We start from the raw sequence: 20,505 nt of genomic DNA on the forward strand, positions 1-20,505 counted from the left end.
CCTTGTCCCCCGCCCGTCGCCGCCCGCCCGCAGCCGCGGTGGCGGAGCTCCACCTAGCGCCGGCTGCGGCGGAGCAGCGGGGCCGCCGGTGCCCAGCATCCCGCCGGGAGAGCTCCGCGGGACAGCGCTGCCGCCTGCCAGGGCCGCTCTTGCAGGCAGAGGGGAAGGAAAATCAGGGCAGCATCGCCATCCTGCCCTTCAGTTTGGGTTGTCAAATTATCTTTCTTCTTATTTCTGTTACTGTTACGAGGGAGAGCTCAAATGTCCTTTGCCCTTCAGTGCTTTTAATTGACCTTAACCCTTCTATTGCTCTTCCCCCCCGATTAATGATTACTGAATCTTTGTCAGTCTGTGCCTAACTTGAGGCATCCACCCTCGACTGAAGGCTTCACTGCTGGCGGTCTTCAAACAAGCTTAACTCTCTCCATCCACTACAGGGGGAATTCATCACTTTCTCCTGACAAGGTGCTTCTGGAGGCACAGATTAGGGGTCTGGATCCTAATGAGAGAAATATAGGCATTTCCCTTCAAGAATCATGAAACTGATCTCTAAACAGCACCTTCTATGCTCTGCACAAGCCTCAGGAATGGACCACCACTTTGTTAAGTTGTGTTGGAAGCATCCTGGAAAGAAAATATCCTAAAAGAAATTATTTTTCACTCAATACCTCCTGTAGCTGTGTTTCATCCATCTCTTCTATGCGGAGAAGCAAATATACAACGTCTCACAAGTTCAGCCCTTACAGGAGGGTTTGCCCCCTGATTGCTCTTTCCCATGGAGTGCTGTGTTGCCTGAACTGCTTTTCATGTGTGAATTATGAGAAGTTGCAGTTGTTCCAAGGTTCTGCATTTTCCTTTATATTCCCAAGTCTCAGCTCAGTGGTGATGCCGGGGCCAGATGATCTATGTCCAGCACTTTTCAAGTCTTGTGGATAAACGTGTGACACAATTCCCTGCCGTGTTTTTAAGTACATGGGATTCTCACCTGCTCCTCTTTGAGCCAAGTTCACATCTGCTTAGTTTCTAGGGCTAGCCAGGCTTGGAAGTGACCAGTTCAGTGTTAGGTTACTCCAAATTTGAAGGCTGAAAACTCCTGTCTGCACAAGATGCTCAAGTCCCGCTGTGCAGCCACTGCAGGCTGTGTGCTAACAGTGCTGAACAGTGACATCTTGCAGATGAACACTTTCAAACAGTTATGGGTATGTTAAAAATAATATACGCTTTCCAGAGAATGCAATGTTAAAATTTATTTCTGTCTAAATATCTCCAAATTTTTCTTCAACAGTCTGTGTCTTATTAAAAACTGATGATTCACTGGAAATTATTTACATTAACAAAAATATACAAATCATAATCACTCTATTACATTGTTTTCAGACAGTGTTAGTAAGGAGCAGCTCAGTATCTGTGATAGCATATTCTATCCAAACAGTTATTATTTTATAAGACATGGCGCTGAAAAATCCTAACTGTACTTAGAACTTTTTAAAATGTAAGAGAAAAAAAACTATTAATCAATGTATTCTCATCTTGATCCACTATGATGTAGACAAATGTATCCTATTAGTCATGATGAAAGTTGTATTTAGAAATTCCTAAACCTCATAATGAAAATAGCTGTATTTTTAAGTGTACTGAAAACATATCAAGCCTCCTAGGTATTGTCCTGGGAGTCTGTGAGAAAGTTAGAGACATACTGAATTCTATGGATTTGGAGTGATGATAGTACACTCCGAAATTACAGAATATTGTTTCATCAAAATGAAATATTTTTTACTTGTGATTAAAATACACAAAACCCCATGAATGGAATTAGCTGTAACTAGGCTGAAGTGAGACTTCCAGCTGGATATTGCTACCTGGGTTTTCCAAAGCAGGGAGGTAGAAGCTTATATCGAAATATCACTCCTGGTTATTTTAGTTACTTATTTTAGATAGAAAGGAATCCCCCCTGCTAGTGCCTATGTCTCATCAGCAGTTGCAGAATGTAGCCTGGCAGAGCAGAGGCCACATGAGTAACTAAATCTTGATAAAATGAACTCAGCTGAACTGAACACCCATCAGCTACTTCACAGCCATCAAGATGTCCAGGATAAGACAGTTACACTCCATCAGATTAAGAGTTCCTTGTGAAACAAGACTGATGGAACTGTAAATTATGGACATCTAAAATTGGTTACTCCAGTGAGGGTTTTTTTTCCAACACTCACTGACATCTGGAGATGAAGATGTGAATAGCACTTCTGGAAATCACACCAGCTCTCTTTAGCTGCATAGTCGATTCTTGTAAACATTGATTTAAAAAATGTGGATTCTCTCGTGTTTGCTGGCAATGTGTCAAGAACAGTATGAATTCAATACGTTGATTAGGCAACTATTTACATAACACCAGGAAAAGAGATATTCAGTCGGAGAGAGGCAGGAAAAACCCCTGTCTTGCTATGGATGTGTTTGCTGAATTCAAACAAACTAATTACACATATATTTTTCACATTAATATGGACTGGCCCACAAGAAATGCAAACAGTGCAGCAGTTGTTAACAATTTCTTTTCTTAGAGCTGATATAAAACACATACCCTACACAGAGTTTATGACAATACTGAGACAAAATCCACAACCCAGTTTATATTTCAACCTGAGGGTTTTCATGCTGGAGCACAACTGGTGACAGCAAAGATTCCTCATCCCTGCTTACATGAGGCTTAGTTTTGATACTGGAATGATGTGTGGCAAAATTTTTCTTCATGTTATGGTAAACCTAGAGAAGAGGGAATTGAGAACAGGAAATAAAAGATATCTTCTGTTATTTTTTATTGTACTTGTAAAGCTTCTCCCCATGAAATAGGCACTGAGAAATAATGTGTCTAGTCCAGAGTGGATACCCAAGCAGGGGTTGGTAGCTTGGAAAAGAGTTGTTTATCCTTCATGAAGAGGGATAAACATCTGGTATGGATAGAACGGGACTTCCTCAGATAATCTTTATTATTTTGACCTTTGGGAACAACATACAACATTCTGTCTGTGAGGACATGGCCTGGTGATTCCTCATGAGACTCCCTGGCTCCTGGCCCATGCTCAGCTCCCCACCAGTGGCAGCTATCAGCATCACCAAAGCTGACTGCACTGGCTGCTGCACAAGGGAAGCCCATTCCCTCAGCACAGGCTGAGAGACTTCAGCTTTCCAGAGTCCCAGTGCAGGCAGTGGAAGAAAATCCTCATCAGGAAGATCAGGACTCTTTCTGATGGCAGAAAAATATGCCCCAAGCTCTTATATGGATCCATGGGCAATGTATCCATAATAGAGATGTGCACTTTAATAGAAAGCAGGAGAGTATTCCTCAGCTCATTGTGATCTGTGGAGCTACATATAAACCCCCAAAAACCTAAACCCAAACCCAGACATCGTTCACATATTCATCTCCCTGTGTTTACTTACTGCTCCTTCTGCCTCAGCCAGCTGAGAGGCCAGAGAGGAAACCAGGTAAGAAAAAGTGGGTCTTTTCCTGGAATCAAGAGCCCAACAGGACTGCATCATGCAATAGCTGCAGAAAGAAAGACATGGCATGGAAAACATATTAGCTCTTGGACTCTCTGTAAGTGACTACATGGAGTTGCAGGGCTTGAATGGGGAATCATGGGGATCAGAATGATTTTGTAGAAAGAATTACAGTGTTGCATCAGAGGAAAAGAAGTAGAAAGATAAGGCTAAAGGATGAAATGATCTTACAGTGACTTAATCAGAGCACTTAGTAAAATCTTCACTGTGGTAAGACACATAATGCATGATGTTTGCTTTCCAGCTTCCATAGAGAAAATGTTAGGAAGACAATGCCTGTCTGTCATTGGAGCTAAACCTGCTCCTTGGGGACTATGTAGTCTTAAGCACACTTTTCACAGCAAGTCTTTTAATGTAATTTGACGACACAAAAATCTTTCTGAAATTTGACCACCACCTTGGAAATACTGCAGCTTCATCAGACATCAGTGCAGTACCTAACTGCTCAAGTCTCTTGCAAAGTTACTGGGACAATAGGCTCCCTGATATTTAAACCCCCCACAGCAATCTCTCGTGGGTCAATCTGTCAGATTCACCTGTACTTTTAATATCATCACATTTATATGGTGCATTTATTTATATAGCCTTTATATGGCAAGGATAAGAACAGTGCAGGGTCATAGCAAGGCACTGTCTCCCTAGAGCATCTATGAAATGCCTGCCAGAAGAGCTCAGCCAGCCCAAAGTCCTTCCCTTTCCTCCATGTTCCAGATCTCACAGCTCTGTGTCACCTCCTCTTCTCGTGTTCCCTGGGGCCCACCTCTAGGCAGAGTCCATCCAGGCTGAAAATAATGTGCTGAGAGCACAGAATTAGCTTCCCCCCAACCCTTCCTTAGCAAGGTTTTTATCTAAGAGGATCCCTAGCCACTCAGAACTGAAAAAAACCTGGTAAAGCTCGATTTAAAAATGAAGTTTAGAAAAGAACACACCAAAAATTTAGTCAATATGAAAAAACATAGCTTCTGGGGGAAAAAATAAAAGGAAAGAAAAGAAAAAAGAGAAAAAAAAAAAAAAAGAAGAAAAAAAAGGGGAAAAAAATCTGTGGTCTAGGAATAAGAAGCTCCCTGGGTAAAGAAGGCACAACTAAATAAATGTAATGAATTAGTCCTGTCAAATACACATAACCTTTAGTGTTGATCACTTCTGCTTTAGAACAAAACCTGCAGGATCAGATAGCCTTTGTTAGATTTAGAGGAAGATCTTACATTTTGCAACTAATTTTGGCTTAGATACAGTGTACAATAAATAAAAGGTCATTCAAACAGTGACCTAGTAAGTATAAATTCTCATGCTGTGCATCACTTGGGAATACACTTACACGTCTTTTGTAGCATAATATGGTTGGTCCATTTTAAATCCACTTTGTATTAGTTTGTAGAAATTTGTGTCAACCTGAATACCAGGGTAAGGATTTACACCTGTGGAAATTATCAGAGAATATGTGTTAATTCAGAAGCCGCCAAAAGCAAACACTGCTCTTTTGTCCCATTGTAGAACGTACCCAAAGAGAATATTTCCCACAGCAGTATTCCATAGGACCAAACATCACTCTTCATGGTGTATGTCCTCTCGAATAAGCTCTCGGGAGCCATCCATTTAACTGGCAATCGAGCCTGTGCAGACAGGGGGATGGAGGCCAGGTCATGCTGTGACACAGGCTGTGACACAGGGCTGTGACACAGTCTTTCCAGGCGACTCACTGTGCTTCTCACTGCCAGTGTGATCGATTCACGTCTGCTGTGTGCAAAGCCCTGTCTCTGTCAGCAGCCCCTGGACATTCCCCTTGCAGAGAGTAATAGACACTTCTAAAGAGCCAATTCATCTCATCCATTTCAGATGACTATTTGGGGAAGATACAAGCTCAGTCCTGGAAGACCAACCTTCCTTCCTCTGACTTCAAGCGTAGAGTGGCCCAGATGGAGATATCCACACTGTACTTCTTCATAAAGCCAGAGCATCTGGCACACCCCCACACATATGCTGTTGTCCTACACCGTTATTGCCCACAACAGTAAACAACTCCCAGTGCTTCCATCAATGGTGCTTTAGAAAGAGCATGGGTACCATCTCATTCACAGAACTAGCTTGATTAGTTTAATTATAATCTAAGAGTTTGCTTTTGCCAAGGGAAGGAAAAACAGAGATTTTTGCATTGCCCATACAGATATGCACAAAGCCAACAAGGAATTAAAAAAATTTGAAACTTTTCTTTCTTAATTCCCTATAATTCTTACAGTGGTATGGAAACCAGAGAGCCCTCATTCACTTACATTGCCCCTGACAATGTAGTTGGAGTCGTTCATTACATCTCTGGCAAGGCCAAAGTCACATATTTTCACCACTTTCCCATGGGTCACCAGTATGTTCCGGGCAGCGAGGTCTCTGTGGATGCACTTAGAAGGAAAGGCAGGATTAATGCTCCGCAGCGTTTGGTATCAGAGGTGGACAATTCCCTGCTCTCTGAGTTGGCACCTCCTTCCACTTAAGCAGTTTTGGGAATGGCCAAGCTGGGCACTCCCTGGTTGCTGGTGGCAAGGAGACACACAAATGGGCCGTGCAGCTGCTTCTTACTCAGGGTGCTGCCTAAAACTGCAACTCAGTCTTTGCTGTTAAGCCAGGGAAGGAGGTGTAGTTCAAGCTTGCCACTGAGTGGCTCTGTTCTTCAACCTGCCTTTTATAAACTGACCTACTTTTAGCATCTTTTCTATCTGAAAATTTTGCTACCCTTCACCATACCGATTTGGACTCAAGAAATTCCATTCCTTTGGCAACTTGATAAGAGAAGCAAAGAAGGTCTTCAAAAGTGAGCACATTAAAATCCTCTTCTTCATCCACCTGCGTGCTTGCATTCTTAATTTTATCTGTAAAAAAATAATCAAAAGTATGAGTTTTCCATGGACTTCCTCACTCTCTGATTAATTCCACTGCCTGTTGTAAGGATTTTCACATTCTCCTACCAAGAGTAACATCACAAAGACTGTCCATCTTTTTTATCCTCCACTCAGATACAAAATAAAGGTGAGTATTTTCATATTCAAATACTATGTATAGCATGAGCAGAAACATAAGCCTCTGATCTTAAGTGCTGTTGAATCCTCCTCCAGTAAAATTCCTGCCAGGACTGAAGAGAAACATGATAGAAAGAGGCCTCTTTTGTCATGGAATGTAGTCTAGTCATATCAATAGCACAATAAATACAATAATAACATTATTTATATATTTACTGTATTATATATAGTATTACTGAAGATATAATCAATTAATCTCTTACCTTCCTCAGAAAACAGCACAATCCCATTTGATCCCAGTGTCACATTTATGTTTTGACTTTGCATGGTGTCAAATTCATCCTCTCTGCACGGAGTTGTGTTCCCACTGTACTTCAGGTAAGTCCCCATCCTGGAGTGGGTAACACGTTTTCAAAGGTTTCACACAGTGTATCACATAATCTTCTACACAGAAACTCTTTTGCAGTGAAAAACATGAACAGTTGCTACTACTAAAAATCTGGACACAGACATGACTCTTCTCAAAAACAGAAGGAGAAACAAGAGATTGTTTTCTGCAGTCTCCAGAAGGAAAATCAAAATCTCAGTTCCTCCCAAGGCATCACTTATTAAAGTATGTGAAGGCACATTCTCAAGAATAATTTCATAGGTGAGAATGCAGCTTAGAAAGCAATAGCAGTTAAAAAAAGTATCAAACTGTTACTAAATTCTTACCTAGAATTTTGGTCCTGATGGATATTGTGGTAAAAGCTGAAGTTTTGCTGTTTAAAAATATCTGTCAGTGTCCAGTGAAACTTTTCTCTCTTGTTCCTTAAGTAGTTCAGAAGGTCACCATAGCAACAGTATTCAAATATCAAGTAGATCGGCCCTGAAACAGTTGGAAATGTAAATGCCTGCTGCTGTTTATAGCACCTCCCCACTAAAGCCCTAATGCTGCTTCATTTTCTCTCAGGATTAATCTGTATTAAAACATCCCAAGCATCTTCCATTCCTAGGTAGATAAATTGTACTAATGGGCACCTAATGAGAATTTGCTTACTGACTATAATGTCCCTTGGGAAGTCTGTGTAACTTTGTCCTTGTGGAGCATCTCTCAAACTGTATTGAAAATCTTAACAAAAACACAAAAATCCTTGCCCATCTCAATGGCAACAGGGAGAACAGTACAGCCTATAAAGATGCAACATATTTTCTAAACCATGCAGAGTTCAAGCAAAAGATGACCCCTGCTAGTTATCTGGCTGATGTGAATTTGTACCCTTTGACCTACATCTTTCTGTTTATCTGTGCAACCTTCATGCTCTGGAAATACTCTTTTTTCTTTCCCCCAAGAAGACCACATGAAACCCAAGAGTACTTGCTGAGGGGACCTAAATGAGGGATACCCCTTGCAAGGGGAGGTGTCTGAGTAGAGCACTGGTCAGGACAGTTTCTCAAGAAAGGAAAAATACATCCAATTCCTGTCCCGGGCAGGATTGGATAAAAACCATGACCAGCCAGCAGGAGCTCAGAGTGGTCACACATCACCCTGCAAAGCCTCACACTGCCATCACCACTTCTGGCCCAGAAAGACTGACTGTGAATCTGTGGACATTTATGTCAGAAAGCCACTGACAAGCAAGGTAGGGCACGCTGGAAAAAGCTGTGAAGTCTCTCAGAGGATGGATGGGAAAGTCTTGAGAACCATGTAAATGCTTCTGAAAATGACTCTTGGATAAGGCTGGGAGTGTTCGTGCCCTACCCTACCAGAATAAGCAGGTCTTTCCTGCAGCCCTCCTGTCTACACCATCACATCCTGCCCACCGTTCCAGAAGGCAGTGGCAGTCTGTATAGTTTTAAATCAGCTAAAGCCACTAAGAACAATCTATTTCTCTGCTTTTCTCTTACTCCTCATATGTCTGTGCCTGACAGTACTGCCACTGATATAAATTGAGAAAACAAAAGTTAACTGTTCTGTTTGGTCTTTCTGACTAAATAGATTCTGAATAATAAGTTCTGACTAAATAAATAAATATGATGGAAAATCTGTTAAGTTTTTCAGTGTCAGGTGTTACAGTTCATGATAGGGACCTACACTGGGTGAAACCCTGGCATTTCCCCAAGCTGATCTGTTCTTTAGCCTCTCTTCACCCACTCTTGTTCACCATTGGACTGACTAGAGAAGCAATTCTTGGGACAAGAATAGCTGTGTAAATTACCTCAATGATAACATGAGTCACACAATAATTAATCAGTGATAATATCTCGCTACTTTTGTCTTAGCCCACCTTTGCTTATTTTTTTTATTCTTCAGTTTTGTTTACACATTTGGTCCTTTAGAATGTTGTCCCTCTTTCCATTAATTACTTCTTTCATTTCTTGGTTTTGTGTCCCTCCTACCCCTGTTATTTTTCAGTTTCTTTTGCTTCCCGTCTATCTTTTTATCCATTAATTGGTGACACATATGATTAAAAAAAAAATAATTACAATTTCCTATGTGATCATAATCATGCGTATATAAAAGTCCCTGACACCAGAAAAGTTTTTCATTTTTACTTAATAAACTGGCTCATACCAGTACCATCACCACCATAAGGGGAAATCCTAACAGAAGGACTGTTCACTGTATCACTTCCTGACAATATAATCAGAACTGACCCTTTTCTGCACACATGCGTGGCTTTAAATTTGCTTTCAGCTCATCTCCATCATATTTTGGGCCAGTAAAGAACATCAAAATTAATTCTTATTATTATAACGGTTTTAATTGTCACTTTTCCACAATTTCAGTTTACCTGACAGAGTACAAGCTCCTAGTAGGTTCACAATATTTTCATGGCTTCCAATGTGAGTCATCATTTTCAGCTCAGACATTAGAGCATCTTTTTCTGAATCATCAGGTTTTTCTGTAAAAGTAGTAACACAGATTTGGAAATCTCCGGCAAAGAAATGAAAATTTAAATGGTTGTGATGCTTTGTCACATGTAAATCTTCATTTCAAATTCATTGGACTAACAGTACATTTGGGAACACCCTAAAAAAATGCTTTCCAAAGTGTAAAAAGTTTTAGTCAAAGATGGAAACTGAATTTGTGTGTGATCATTTGAAAGCTTGGGAAAGCAGTCATTAAATGTCAACATTTGCCATTCTTGGGCTGGCAAGGAATGACAGCAATATATTAAAGTGTTCCCAAGCACAGAAAAAATGACAGTCAAGCCTGTTGCAGAGAAATGTTAAGAGAAAAAAATGGCAGACTAATGGCACACAACCAGCTGCAATCCAATAGCTGAGAAGCCCCCCCTGCATTCCAGTAGGTTTAGTCTTGTTTTTCAGTGAGCATTTGGTGAAAATGTGAATTGGGTATGTGAACCAAAATGATCAAGTTGAGCTTCCCCATAGCCAACCACAAAGGAGTGGACCAAGGAAGCCTAAAACTGTTGCATACGTGGAAATGGGGGATGAGAACCTGGATGGCAGTGCTGGCAGGAAGGGGCTGTGTGGGCACACACGTGGGCAGGGCGCTGTTATCAGTGTGAAGTTCATTCCAATACATATCAAAAGGTGGGTGAGGTGGATACCAGTCTCTTTTCCCAAGTAACAAGTCAAAGGATGAGAGGAAACAACTTCAGATTGTGCCAGGGGAGGATTAGATTGGCTTTTCAGAAAAATGTCTTCACTGTAAGGATTGTCAAGCACTGGAACAGGCTGCCCAGGGGAATGGTTGAGTCACCATCCCTGAATACATTAAAAAGACATGTAGATGTGACACTGAGGGACATGGTGCAGTGGTGGACTTGACAGTGATGGTTAACAGTTGGACTCAGTGATCCTAGAGATCCTTTCCAGTATAAACCACTCCAACATTCTGTGAACAGGGCTGTGATTAACTGGGACACAGTGAGGCAGCCCTCCTCTGCTTGCTGCCAGGGAGGCTTGCCCCTGCACACTGTTTTATGAGGAGTCAAGACAGCTTGGAGAGAGGCCAGACCACAGCAGAAAGGAGTATTTGAAGTTTAGTAGCTTTATTCATAAGGAGGGATGGAAATAAACTGTTTTGTGTCATCATCAAGAAAAAAGACTACAGGAAATGGTGCTGGAAGTTTTGGAAACAAGCTGGCTCAGACACAGCAGGCAAAGGGCTTGCCAGAGCTAGACAGCACTATAAGAAAAAGGGGCCTTACACCAAATGTCACAGTCACCAGTTTTGGGATTTGCACTTCTCCTCTTCGTTTTGCCCCACACAGATTTTCTGTAGTGTGTAGAGCAAAATGCAACGTGCTGCAGGATGAAAGCACTTCAGCAATACCTTTCATTTCCAAAATGAAACAGGGTTTTGAATGCACTTTGAAAGGATTTTGAAGCCAAGAATTTGCAAGGTGTAACTGCTACAAGTTTTCTCTGGAAGGGGGATTTCTAATGCCTCTTCTACTTAGGAGATAGTAGAATACATCACTGCTTGTGGAAGGCACCAGAGATTATCATACCTTTTAGCATTTTGACTGCAACCTGGACTGAATCTCCTGCACTGTTAATTCCATAAGCTGTTGCATTCACTACTTTCCCAAAGGCCCCACAACCGAGGACCTGTCCTACAAGACACAAAATGCCAGTATTATTCTCTGCTGGTACAGCACAGACTACTGCTCCAGTATTGAGATTTACCTTATGGGTTGCTCACCAAATTCCAGATTTTCCCTGGGAAATTCCCATTTTATATCATATTCAAATTCTCTGAAGTCGATGTAGATGTATTCATTATCTGATGGCCCTATCATCTGTATCATTCGCCACTGGCTTTCATATTTGAATTGCTTTGGAAGAAAAAAACACACAATGAAATCAGTCTGAGAGAAGAAACAGTCTGGTAGGAACAAAGGAAGGATGGTCAGGTATTTATGTTTGATTTTACCTTTTTGTATTTAAGAAAAATGAATGTAAACACGAAAGTGAGCAAGAGGAGAAAAAATCCAATGGAGACATAGAATGCAGTATTGTCCAGGGGGGAAGAAACAGCTCCTGCAACTTTAAAAGACACATATTACTACCCACTGAAACAGAGTTTGTGTGTACAGCTAAAAATGCAAGGAGAACCCACGGTCAGTTCTGGCAGTCTGCAGCCCACTAACACCCAAGCCTCTCCCACATGGGGTGTGAGATTCAACCATATGCAAAGCAAGATGGGCAGTAGGCATTAAGGTCTGGGTAATTCTGACATCTGTTTTCATTAAAGAAAAAAAAAGGGGGAAAAAAAAAGCTCAATCCGTGAATAAATTTAAATGCATGGAGGTGTTGCTGTGATCCTTGGACTGAACTTTGTGAGCATAAACAGGAATAAGGTGTTGATCGGTAGATGAGCATGCAAACATGAGACCTACCCTCATATTTTCATTGTTTCTAAAAGCATAAGTAGTATGATTACTCTCTATGCTAATTTCAACATGAATGCTCAAACTCTGACGGTGGTCATAGTGTCTGTCTGCTGTAGTCAAAAGCACCAAACTGCTTGCTCATCATGACAAAGGAAATCCCTGTACTGCAAATACCTGGATGTTTCAAAACAATTCCTGGTGCCATAGCATGTTACCTCTACATGAAAAAATTTTCTTTATGGAATACATACGGTGTTACAAGTACAAAGTGCCAATAATCATTCTGACTTTCTGGTTCAACGAGGAAATAATCTGTCATTCTCTCGACTAGAAGAGAGACTGCTTAACCAGGACTTAACCTTCTGTCACCTGCCTACAGAAGGTTAAGAAGGTCTTTTCCCCAGTACTCCTGCTTTCCAGACAGGGATTGACCCTTCAGTGGGTCTGTTGGCTCAGCCATGATCTTGCTTGGGTGTACAGTGACCTCCATGGCGTGAGGAGAGCTCCCATGGGCTGGCAGCACCACAGGGACCTACAGGAAAGTAACAAGAGATGGCACATGCCACCAGCTACCAAAGTGCCTTTAGCTCTTGCCAAAGATAATTCTTCCAGATTTCATGTAAGGATCAAACATTGTCATGGCTCCATCCTGCACTTCCTTTCTTTTTTTTTTTTTTTTTTTTTTTTTTTAAATGAGGGATGCCTCTGCTTTGGGCCTAGGGGAAAGAGAATTTTGTCTCCCATTCGCCCACCATTTCTGATACTGTGTACAAACAGAGCTTGTGTTTTACTTGCAACGTCATAGCACAGTCAGCCATTTAGCCAGACAAAAAGTATTGTAGGTTCTTCTACCATGCCAGCTTTAGTTGAGAAAACCTGTGCCAAAACAGGTGGTACCTGACAGGTTAATGAAACTCTTTTCGCAGGCTGAGCCAGCAGAATTGTTTGCACAGCACTCCACAGAGAAGGTTGCTGCTGTCTCCTTTACATATAAAGTACTGCTTGAAATCCACGACCCCAGGGATCTCCTCTCTGGCAAGAAGTTCTGAATCCCCTCTGTGATTTCCTCTGTGCAGCTGAAAAAGGAAGCAGACCAGTTTTGATTGTTAGCTCACAGTGACATTTGCCAGGAAAGAAGGTGGGAAGTTTCAAAACATACCTTATGTCTGTTTTGGAAGAGAAGAAGGGAAGGGGCTCGGATTTTGTCAGCAGTAGAGTGAGACTTCTGGTAACTTACCAGTCTCCTTTTTGGTGATGGACATGGCAGGGTTAGCAGGGACTGAGCTTCGTCCTACACTGGGCTCACTCCCACTCTCCACCACTGCCTTGGGCAGGGTATTTGCACCCTCTGAACTCTGGAACCTCCACTGATTTCACAACTGACACAACCCCCCGTACCTCATCTATTCCCACTGCTTTAATATTTGCCTCAAACACTGAGACCACTGAGAAGCTGCAAATGAGCCACTGCTAAAACTATAAACGCAAGATGAACCCAGAGTAAAGGTTCTAACTCCTTTCCCTGGAGGTATGTCATTTCATCCATGAAGTTTCTCTCACTCATGATGGAGAGCCTCCATCCATCCAGATGGAGGGAATTAATGACTTATTTAAGGCCTGACATGTAGAAAGAGGAAACTTTACACTTGAGGGAAAGGAGGTCCACATAGATAATTTTGACTTCCAGCTTTTCTATCATTCATCAACTTACTGTCTAATTTACTCTCCACATAAATAAATGAGGAGATAAGAAATAAATTAAATTTATTCAGCTCTACTCATAGCACTAGCTTCTACATTTGGAAGTTCCTCAGAAAAGATATGTCATAGCATTTTCGTTCCAGAAAGATGATTTAAGGAGTATTTTAAACCCACTAGCTGCATGGTGGTTTTTTTTGTCTTCCATTTCTGCACAAAGAGATTGATATAAGGAAACCTTTTAAGAGGTATGGATAAAAAAATTGTCCAGGTATTTTTTTATGTCTAGCTAAAATAAATGCTTAAGAGTTTATCCACAATCTTACAAAGGAAAATTTGACTTAGTATTCTTCTGTACCATGGGACTATTAGTTTCTTGGCATATCTAAAATAAAAACGGCAGAGTTCACAAATCAGGTCAAAGCTGTTTCAGCATTTTTTGAAATTTTAGAGCCTGACTCACTGCCCTAAATAAATAGAGGAAATGGAGGCACTCTTACTAACTTTACTGGAAATACTCTCACTAACTTTACTGGAAACACTCTCACTGACTTTAGTGGCTTTGGTAACAGATCACCATAGCATATCTTTTAACCAAAGCTTAACCAATTAATCGAGCCTGTATTAACCAATGCATTCCCTGAATCCCTATAACTTTGATAGAGTAAGAGAAAAACTAAGATTGGACTTTGTTACCACCTAATTGTTGATATAAACCCAGTGGGGTCTATTTTGGTGTAAAGAGCCTGAGATACACATCTTTATAGACTTCTTTTGATGGCAATAAAAAAGGGAAAACTTACCCTAATTTTGGTGATCTAGTTCCCTGGAGTAGGGCAACCAGTTAAATGCACACAATTAAATGTGCATTTTACATTTAGTTTGTTACAGACTTGTCCTCATTTAATCAAGGACAGCTCAGATAGTCTTCGCAATGAATAAAAATAAAGAAAGTTATTTACTTGGATGAGTTCAGTTCAAGACAGTTCCTCCAAACCCAGGATGAGGCAGGGTAACCTTCAGCAACACAGGAGATCTGCTTGAACAACAGCTGCATCCTTATTTCAGGCTTCCCTGCAATAAGACAGCACAAGGCTTAAGAACATGCTTAGTGGTATACATGAGAGTGCTGGGTTAATGGGTGGACTCTATGATCTCAAAGATCTTTTTCAACCTAATCAATTCTATGATTCTGTAAGACAATTTCTGCCAGCACTTCAAGTGACAGGACCCTGTACACTTATGTGGCCATGCTAAATCTGCTGAGACCAAGGTCTGTTTCTGTTTTCAAAGTTTAAAACTGCACGTCACAGTGAGAGCTGGGTGTAGCTCATAGTCTTCCTCCTTCCTTGGTTTTGTGGATGGCAGTGTGGCAAGGAAAGGGGAGCAGCCATTTCTCTGTAGGTACACAGCCAGACCAAAACAATGGAAGAGCCAAAATTAGAGATCTTGACTTCTGCTTTTCTGACTCATACCAAGCAGCTGGCCCTAGGACTGACCTGGCACTGAGGCTCTGGGTGTCCAACTTGTACAAAATGTGCACAGAAGATCCTTGTGTAAATTATATATCACAAATAAAGCCCCTATACCTGGAGCAAGGGAGAGATGCTGCCGTCAGGTGGCAGAACTGATATAACCGAGAGCATTGATCAAGACTGTGCCAGTGTGGGGCAGGGTGTATGAGCCATTGCAGCCCAAACATACAAGTTACACACCAGAGGGTCTCCACACTAACTACATTAACTCTTAAATGCCATTAGGGCAATTAATTACAGATGATTCCTAATGGGGACAAGCGTTTGCTCCCAGCTCTATATCTCATGTGGTTTCTGCAGCAGTCACATATGTTCCAGCTTTGTAGAAATAGAATAGAGTTACTGTATTTTATTGAGTTCTTAGGCTTGTAATTTTCTTAAGAAGCATTAATTTTTTCAGCATGCAACTGATTCCTTATATTCTGTTTATGGTAGACTAAAGGGAAGGAAAAAATTAGTAACTTTCTCCTCCTTTCACTGTTCTCCATCCCTAACTGACACAAGAAATACTACCCACAAACAGCCAGTGTCTTTCCCAGTGCCTAGATTTCAGCAGTGTGATGCTGTGTGAAGAGGATCATGTTTTTGCCTTTTGATCCTCTATTTTTATCAATAAATCTACGTAAATGAAATAGGGAATACCAATTAAAAAAGCCATAACAGCTCAATTTATACCAGACTTTGCCAAATCTTCAGCAATAGTTTTGTTACTTACTTCTCACATACAGAGTGAATTTTTTTGTTACAGCTGTATCATCATTTTCAGCATAAAATACATATATCCCAGACTGGTGCTGATGGTTGCAGAACTTTGATGAAATGCTGTGGAAGAAAGTAAAAAAAGGGAAAAGGAAAAAATATTGACTTGAAAAATATTTCAAATGCAGTCAAGACTCATTTGTAGGTTTGAAACAATTCTGCATCTTCTCATGAAGAATACAAAGGTAATTATTTTTGCTTAGACAGTATAAATCCCAGAATCTAACTATGTTGGTGAGAATATATATTTTTTCCCTGCAGAATTGATTTAATTCTGCATTTTTTCTCTCACTGTTCCTGGAGTGCATTCAGGCTGTTAAGCTGGGATTTTGTTACTAATTCATACATGACACGCCCAGGTACTTCTGCTAAGACCAGCAAAGGATCAAACTTTCTTCTCTCCGAGGAAGTTTGATGGGAGTTCCTAGCTGATGTGATATGATTGTGTTAGGAAACAACAATGACAGGGAGGAGCATAGGAAACATCTCCAAATGGAAAGATCTTACACAGACTCAGGAATGAGATCCCCATCATCTCATTGTCAGTGAGATGAAACACCAACCCTCAAGGGAGTTCTGCAGGAGGAAGACCAGCCTTTTACTAATCCCTATGGCCTTTGAGCCACTGGATGGCAGAAAAACAAGACCCAAACCATGCAGAAGACAGCTTGTGATCATGGAGATGGCCAGGAGGGGCTCTAACAAGTCTCTGGGCAGAAACTAACAACAGAGGACTGCAGAGACTTAAAAATTTGTGCCTGACTGTCCTGTTGAGTCACTGGTTTAAGGGACATGGGATGAGGTAGGGAGAAGGGAATATGCCATTTTACAGTGATGGCATCCTATTTCTGTGCTTTTAACTAGGTCATTGCTGTCAGGACAACTGTCAGCTTTGAATAGCAGATAATGCAGTTTATCAGCATTAGAAGAGCAACCTAAGAAAATCTCTCTTAGGTGTAGTTGCTGACAATTTGGGGAGAGATGTTTTTGCTGACGACTCAATGGTAACTATGTTGTAAGACCCCAACTCTGCTTCAGTGATAAAAGCAAGCAGGAACATCAGCGAATTTGAAGAGAGAGAGAGAAAAAAAAGCCCAGACAGCCCATATCAACAATATGCAAAGTAGGAGAAAGCAGTAATGAGATCAATCTAGAGAACTAAAATCTAATGAGATCAATCTAGAGAACTAAAATCAGGATATTTCTCCTTAAGCAAGATACATACAAAGGCACCAAGTATCACCCTGAAATTCTAAACCAGGAAAGCTCCCCTTGAAGCCACTGGCAATTTTGTCTTTTGACTAAGGCCACATTTTCACATAGTTATTGACTTTTGAATGTCTTCCTCTGAAATGGCCTTAACGATGTCTCTGAGCTTATGGATTTTTTAAAGTCAGAACCCTTTTAAGCTGCCTCAAAAAAGATTCTGAAGACAGGAAAAAAAAAGACGAAACCAAAAATAATGAGTTGCTTTTGAAATTCCAGGTTTGAAGAATTATATCCTAATGAAATAATCAGAAAAAATATTAAAACAGTATCTTTGATACCTGAAAATATAAGGGGATGTGAGCTAAATATTATAAATTTAACAGAAGATACTGTGTGTATGAAAAGTCATTAGTTCTTTGGGGGGAAGTGAAAATCAGCAGTGTGCTGAAACAGAGAGCCCACAAAAGCAAATAAAAAATGGAAAATCTGAAGGAATGTCTGAAAATATACTGTAGGTGTAGTGACAGGAGAGATGGATCGCTGGGTTTTGAAATGAAAAGCTAAAGAAATGTACAGAGTTAATTATTAAAATTTAATATTATCTTTAATCTGAAGGAATAATTTTACAAGGAACTGGCAGAAATTAAAAAAAAAATAAAAACAGGAAATGAAAAAGGATATGAAAGGAAAAAAGTAGAAGTCCTGGGAGACAGGACTACACAGAAATCAACTAGAACATGCAAAGTGAGCCCCACAATGTGTTTAGATATGTGATGACCTTTTCTGTGCTGCTTAGAGAAACTTTCTGCTTTAAAATCACACTGAAATCTGCAAAGCTACAGCCTGCAGGCAAAATCTCCTGACTTTCCTACCCCTTGCTGTTTCTGGGTGCTTCAAACTGAATGAGATATGTACCCCTACTCATTGTCCTCAGGTGAGACATGTCTATCTAATGCTTGAATTCAGCCAAAATTGGATCGTTGTGAGGGATGTCTGCACAAAAGAATGTACTTGTGAGATTAAATAATCAGCACATTCAAGTGTTTTCCCCTCTATTTTATTTTTCCATAAGATAAATAGGATGCAAATAAATGCGAAGAATAACTAACCAAAATAAACATTAAAAAATTCTGTTTGTCCAGCATCACTGTCAGACAGACGGCTGAGTTATCTGTTTGAAGCAGCTGCCAGGCTGCTTCATTGCACCAGCAATGCCTGGTGGCTGTGGCCATGGCTGTGGCTCCAGGGACACTCGGACACTCAGCTCCAGGGACACGAGCTGGCCTTTTTCCCATCCGGCAGGTGGTGATCAGCACTCAGCAATTGCTGCTTCTTTGCTGCCATGGCTCTGAAGTGACTCATAAATCCCAGGCCAGCACTTGCACCCTACTGACTAATGACAGCTGCCTAAACTATTCCAAAAGTTCTCAATATTATTATTGTTGGCACAGTCTGTAGCACCTCATTCTTATCTGGATTGAATTTATACCCGCTGTCAATCATCCAGGAAAAATTGAGTCCTGCTGGTACAAGCAGTGAGGAGAGGTCTGTATCAAGTGAAAAGCAAATCAGCTCCGTGTTATCAGCTGGAGGGAGGTACCTATTGGACAAGGATGAGCAAATGCTGGTGGCCGTCTCCTAAGACCTCATTTCCAAAGTCAGTTTTGTCACAAAGCACAGTTCTGCCAAGCCCATGTCAGGCATTGCAGATTAGTCACCAACACCCACCCAGTGCTATCAAAGTTTGCTGACAGCCCTCTCTTTATCAGCAGGGACAGAGTTCCTGTGGCCATTGCCAGGAGATGACAATTTGCTAACCTGAACTGAGCTGTCTCTGAACTTCACTGAGGTCTGACTCCAATACATCATCTGATGCAGTTGAAAAGGCCAGTCTATTGCAAAAATAACTTGACAAGCTAGTGGATAAAATCAAAGGTATCAAAATACTATGGAAAGAAATCATTAAAAGTGTAATCAAGGCTTTAACACAGCTTTATGCAGATAATGACACAGGTTTCAAGAATATGAGAAGAAATCAGAGCAGCTGCATTAGCTCCTGCCTACAGCCTGCTCACTTTTAATGTAAAAACTTGAAAGGAGCAGCTTGGCTTTGCTTTCATTGAGGTGAGTAAAAGCTGTTACCTGCAAAGCCATGGGACTACTCTGAAAGAAACCCTGAAGGAAATTAGATAATGTTATCAAGAAATTAGAGAGCCTAGGGAATGGAGAAAACATTAGCCTTGAACAGGATTCATGCCAGAAGTCCATTGTAGGAAATAACAGAAAAGGTAGATAACTAACAGGTTTATTCAAAACATGTTTTGCTGCAGCAGCGGAAGAATCCATGACCTGGGTAACGAGCAGAACAGCATGTCTCAGTGTTTCTGTGACACAGGCACAGGCCAGCAGACCTAGCAGAGGCCTGGGAACTACAGCGCCCTGGGCTTGGTCTGAGCTGTTAGAAAGACACTGGGAACATCATCAACAACAGGATGACAAAATGGGAACACGCAGAACTTGTGATCCAGGTTGAAAACTGCAACAGATCTATAACTCAGAGATCATGTTAGAGAGAAGGGGAATGGCAAAATGCATATTGACTAAAGGGTTGCTGGATGCATAACTTTGTAAAGGGATTATTATAAACAGAGAATAAAGTGATTCTACAAGTTATCTGTGTGAACTGCTGTTGAAAGCCAAAATTATGTTTGAGTGCCTTTTGTTAACACAGTCTCACCATGCGGCCTATTCATATTTTAAGAACACCAAGAGAGTGCAAAACATTGACAGTAAGTGGTCCAAATGAGATACAAAGTGGAAACATTATTATATTAAATTATTACAAAATACTCAAATACCTGCGTCCATCCACACTGTAACTTTGTACACATGGAAATGTTTTTTTGGAAAATAGCCACATGCATCTAACTGGAGGATATGCTGTAAAGTTAACTTCAAAGCAAAATTCTTCCTCACCAATTTCAAAATCTTCTTTAGAGTCAGTTATATTGATAAAGCCCTTTTCTGGATAAAAAAATGAAAGAAAAGATGTATTAGAAAGACTGGGCTTTAATGAAGACATTTTAACATTTGTATGTTTTTCTTTTTGGTTATCACCAGGAAAAACTATGTTACATCACAAAAAGTGTCCTGTAAATCAAAATAAGATAATGCTTCAAAACAGTATTGAAATGTTGTCAGTGTGTTCAGTTGCAGACAAATGGTTTGAGCCTGATAAGATTGCATATTTGGTCAGACCAGAGCACTTCCAAAATGGTCTGACATTTCTCTTCAGTCTAACCTGCAGACTCACAGGGCCAATAATGTCATTATTTGGTTTGGTTCGGGTGTGTATTCCAGTTGTTAACAGCTGCAGCTACTGATTTTCTT

General features: G+C 40.8%; 1 protein-coding gene across 2 annotated transcripts in view; it reads right to left on the reverse strand.

The window, feature by feature from the left end:
• Window positions 1-1,239: 1,239 nt before the first annotated feature.
• Window positions 1,240-20,505, reverse strand: part of FLT3 (fms related receptor tyrosine kinase 3) — a 50,584-nt gene continuing 31,318 nt past the window's right edge. For both annotated transcript variants that reach the window (XM_088159525.1, XM_014879650.2), the window contains 16 exons: window positions 19,974-20,139; window positions 15,863-15,969; window positions 14,575-14,686; window positions 12,812-12,990; window positions 11,455-11,567; window positions 11,224-11,356; window positions 11,030-11,134; window positions 9,341-9,451; window positions 7,281-7,434; window positions 6,830-6,957; window positions 6,295-6,419; window positions 5,829-5,951; window positions 5,060-5,171; window positions 4,877-4,976; window positions 3,439-3,544; window positions 1,240-2,760 (listed from right to left, as the gene is read on the reverse strand). In XM_088159525.1, coding sequence (XP_088015651.1) covers window positions 2,626-2,760; window positions 3,439-3,544; window positions 4,877-4,976; window positions 5,060-5,171; window positions 5,829-5,951; window positions 6,295-6,419; window positions 6,830-6,957; window positions 7,281-7,434; window positions 9,341-9,451; window positions 11,030-11,134; window positions 11,224-11,356; window positions 11,455-11,567; window positions 12,812-12,990; window positions 14,575-14,686; window positions 15,863-15,969; window positions 19,974-20,139 — 2,009 coding nt within the window. In that variant the 3' untranslated portion in view covers window positions 1,240-2,625. The remainder of the gene's footprint in view (window positions 2,761-3,438; window positions 3,545-4,876; window positions 4,977-5,059; window positions 5,172-5,828; window positions 5,952-6,294; window positions 6,420-6,829; window positions 6,958-7,280; window positions 7,435-9,340; window positions 9,452-11,029; window positions 11,135-11,223; window positions 11,357-11,454; window positions 11,568-12,811; window positions 12,991-14,574; window positions 14,687-15,862; window positions 15,970-19,973; window positions 20,140-20,505) is intronic.

Source organism: Sturnus vulgaris, chromosome 2 (assembly GCF_052056855.1).
Source record: "Sturnus vulgaris isolate bStuVul1 chromosome 2, bStuVul1.hap1, whole genome shotgun sequence".
NCBI classification, from domain to species: domain Eukaryota; kingdom Metazoa; phylum Chordata; class Aves; order Passeriformes; family Sturnidae; genus Sturnus; species Sturnus vulgaris.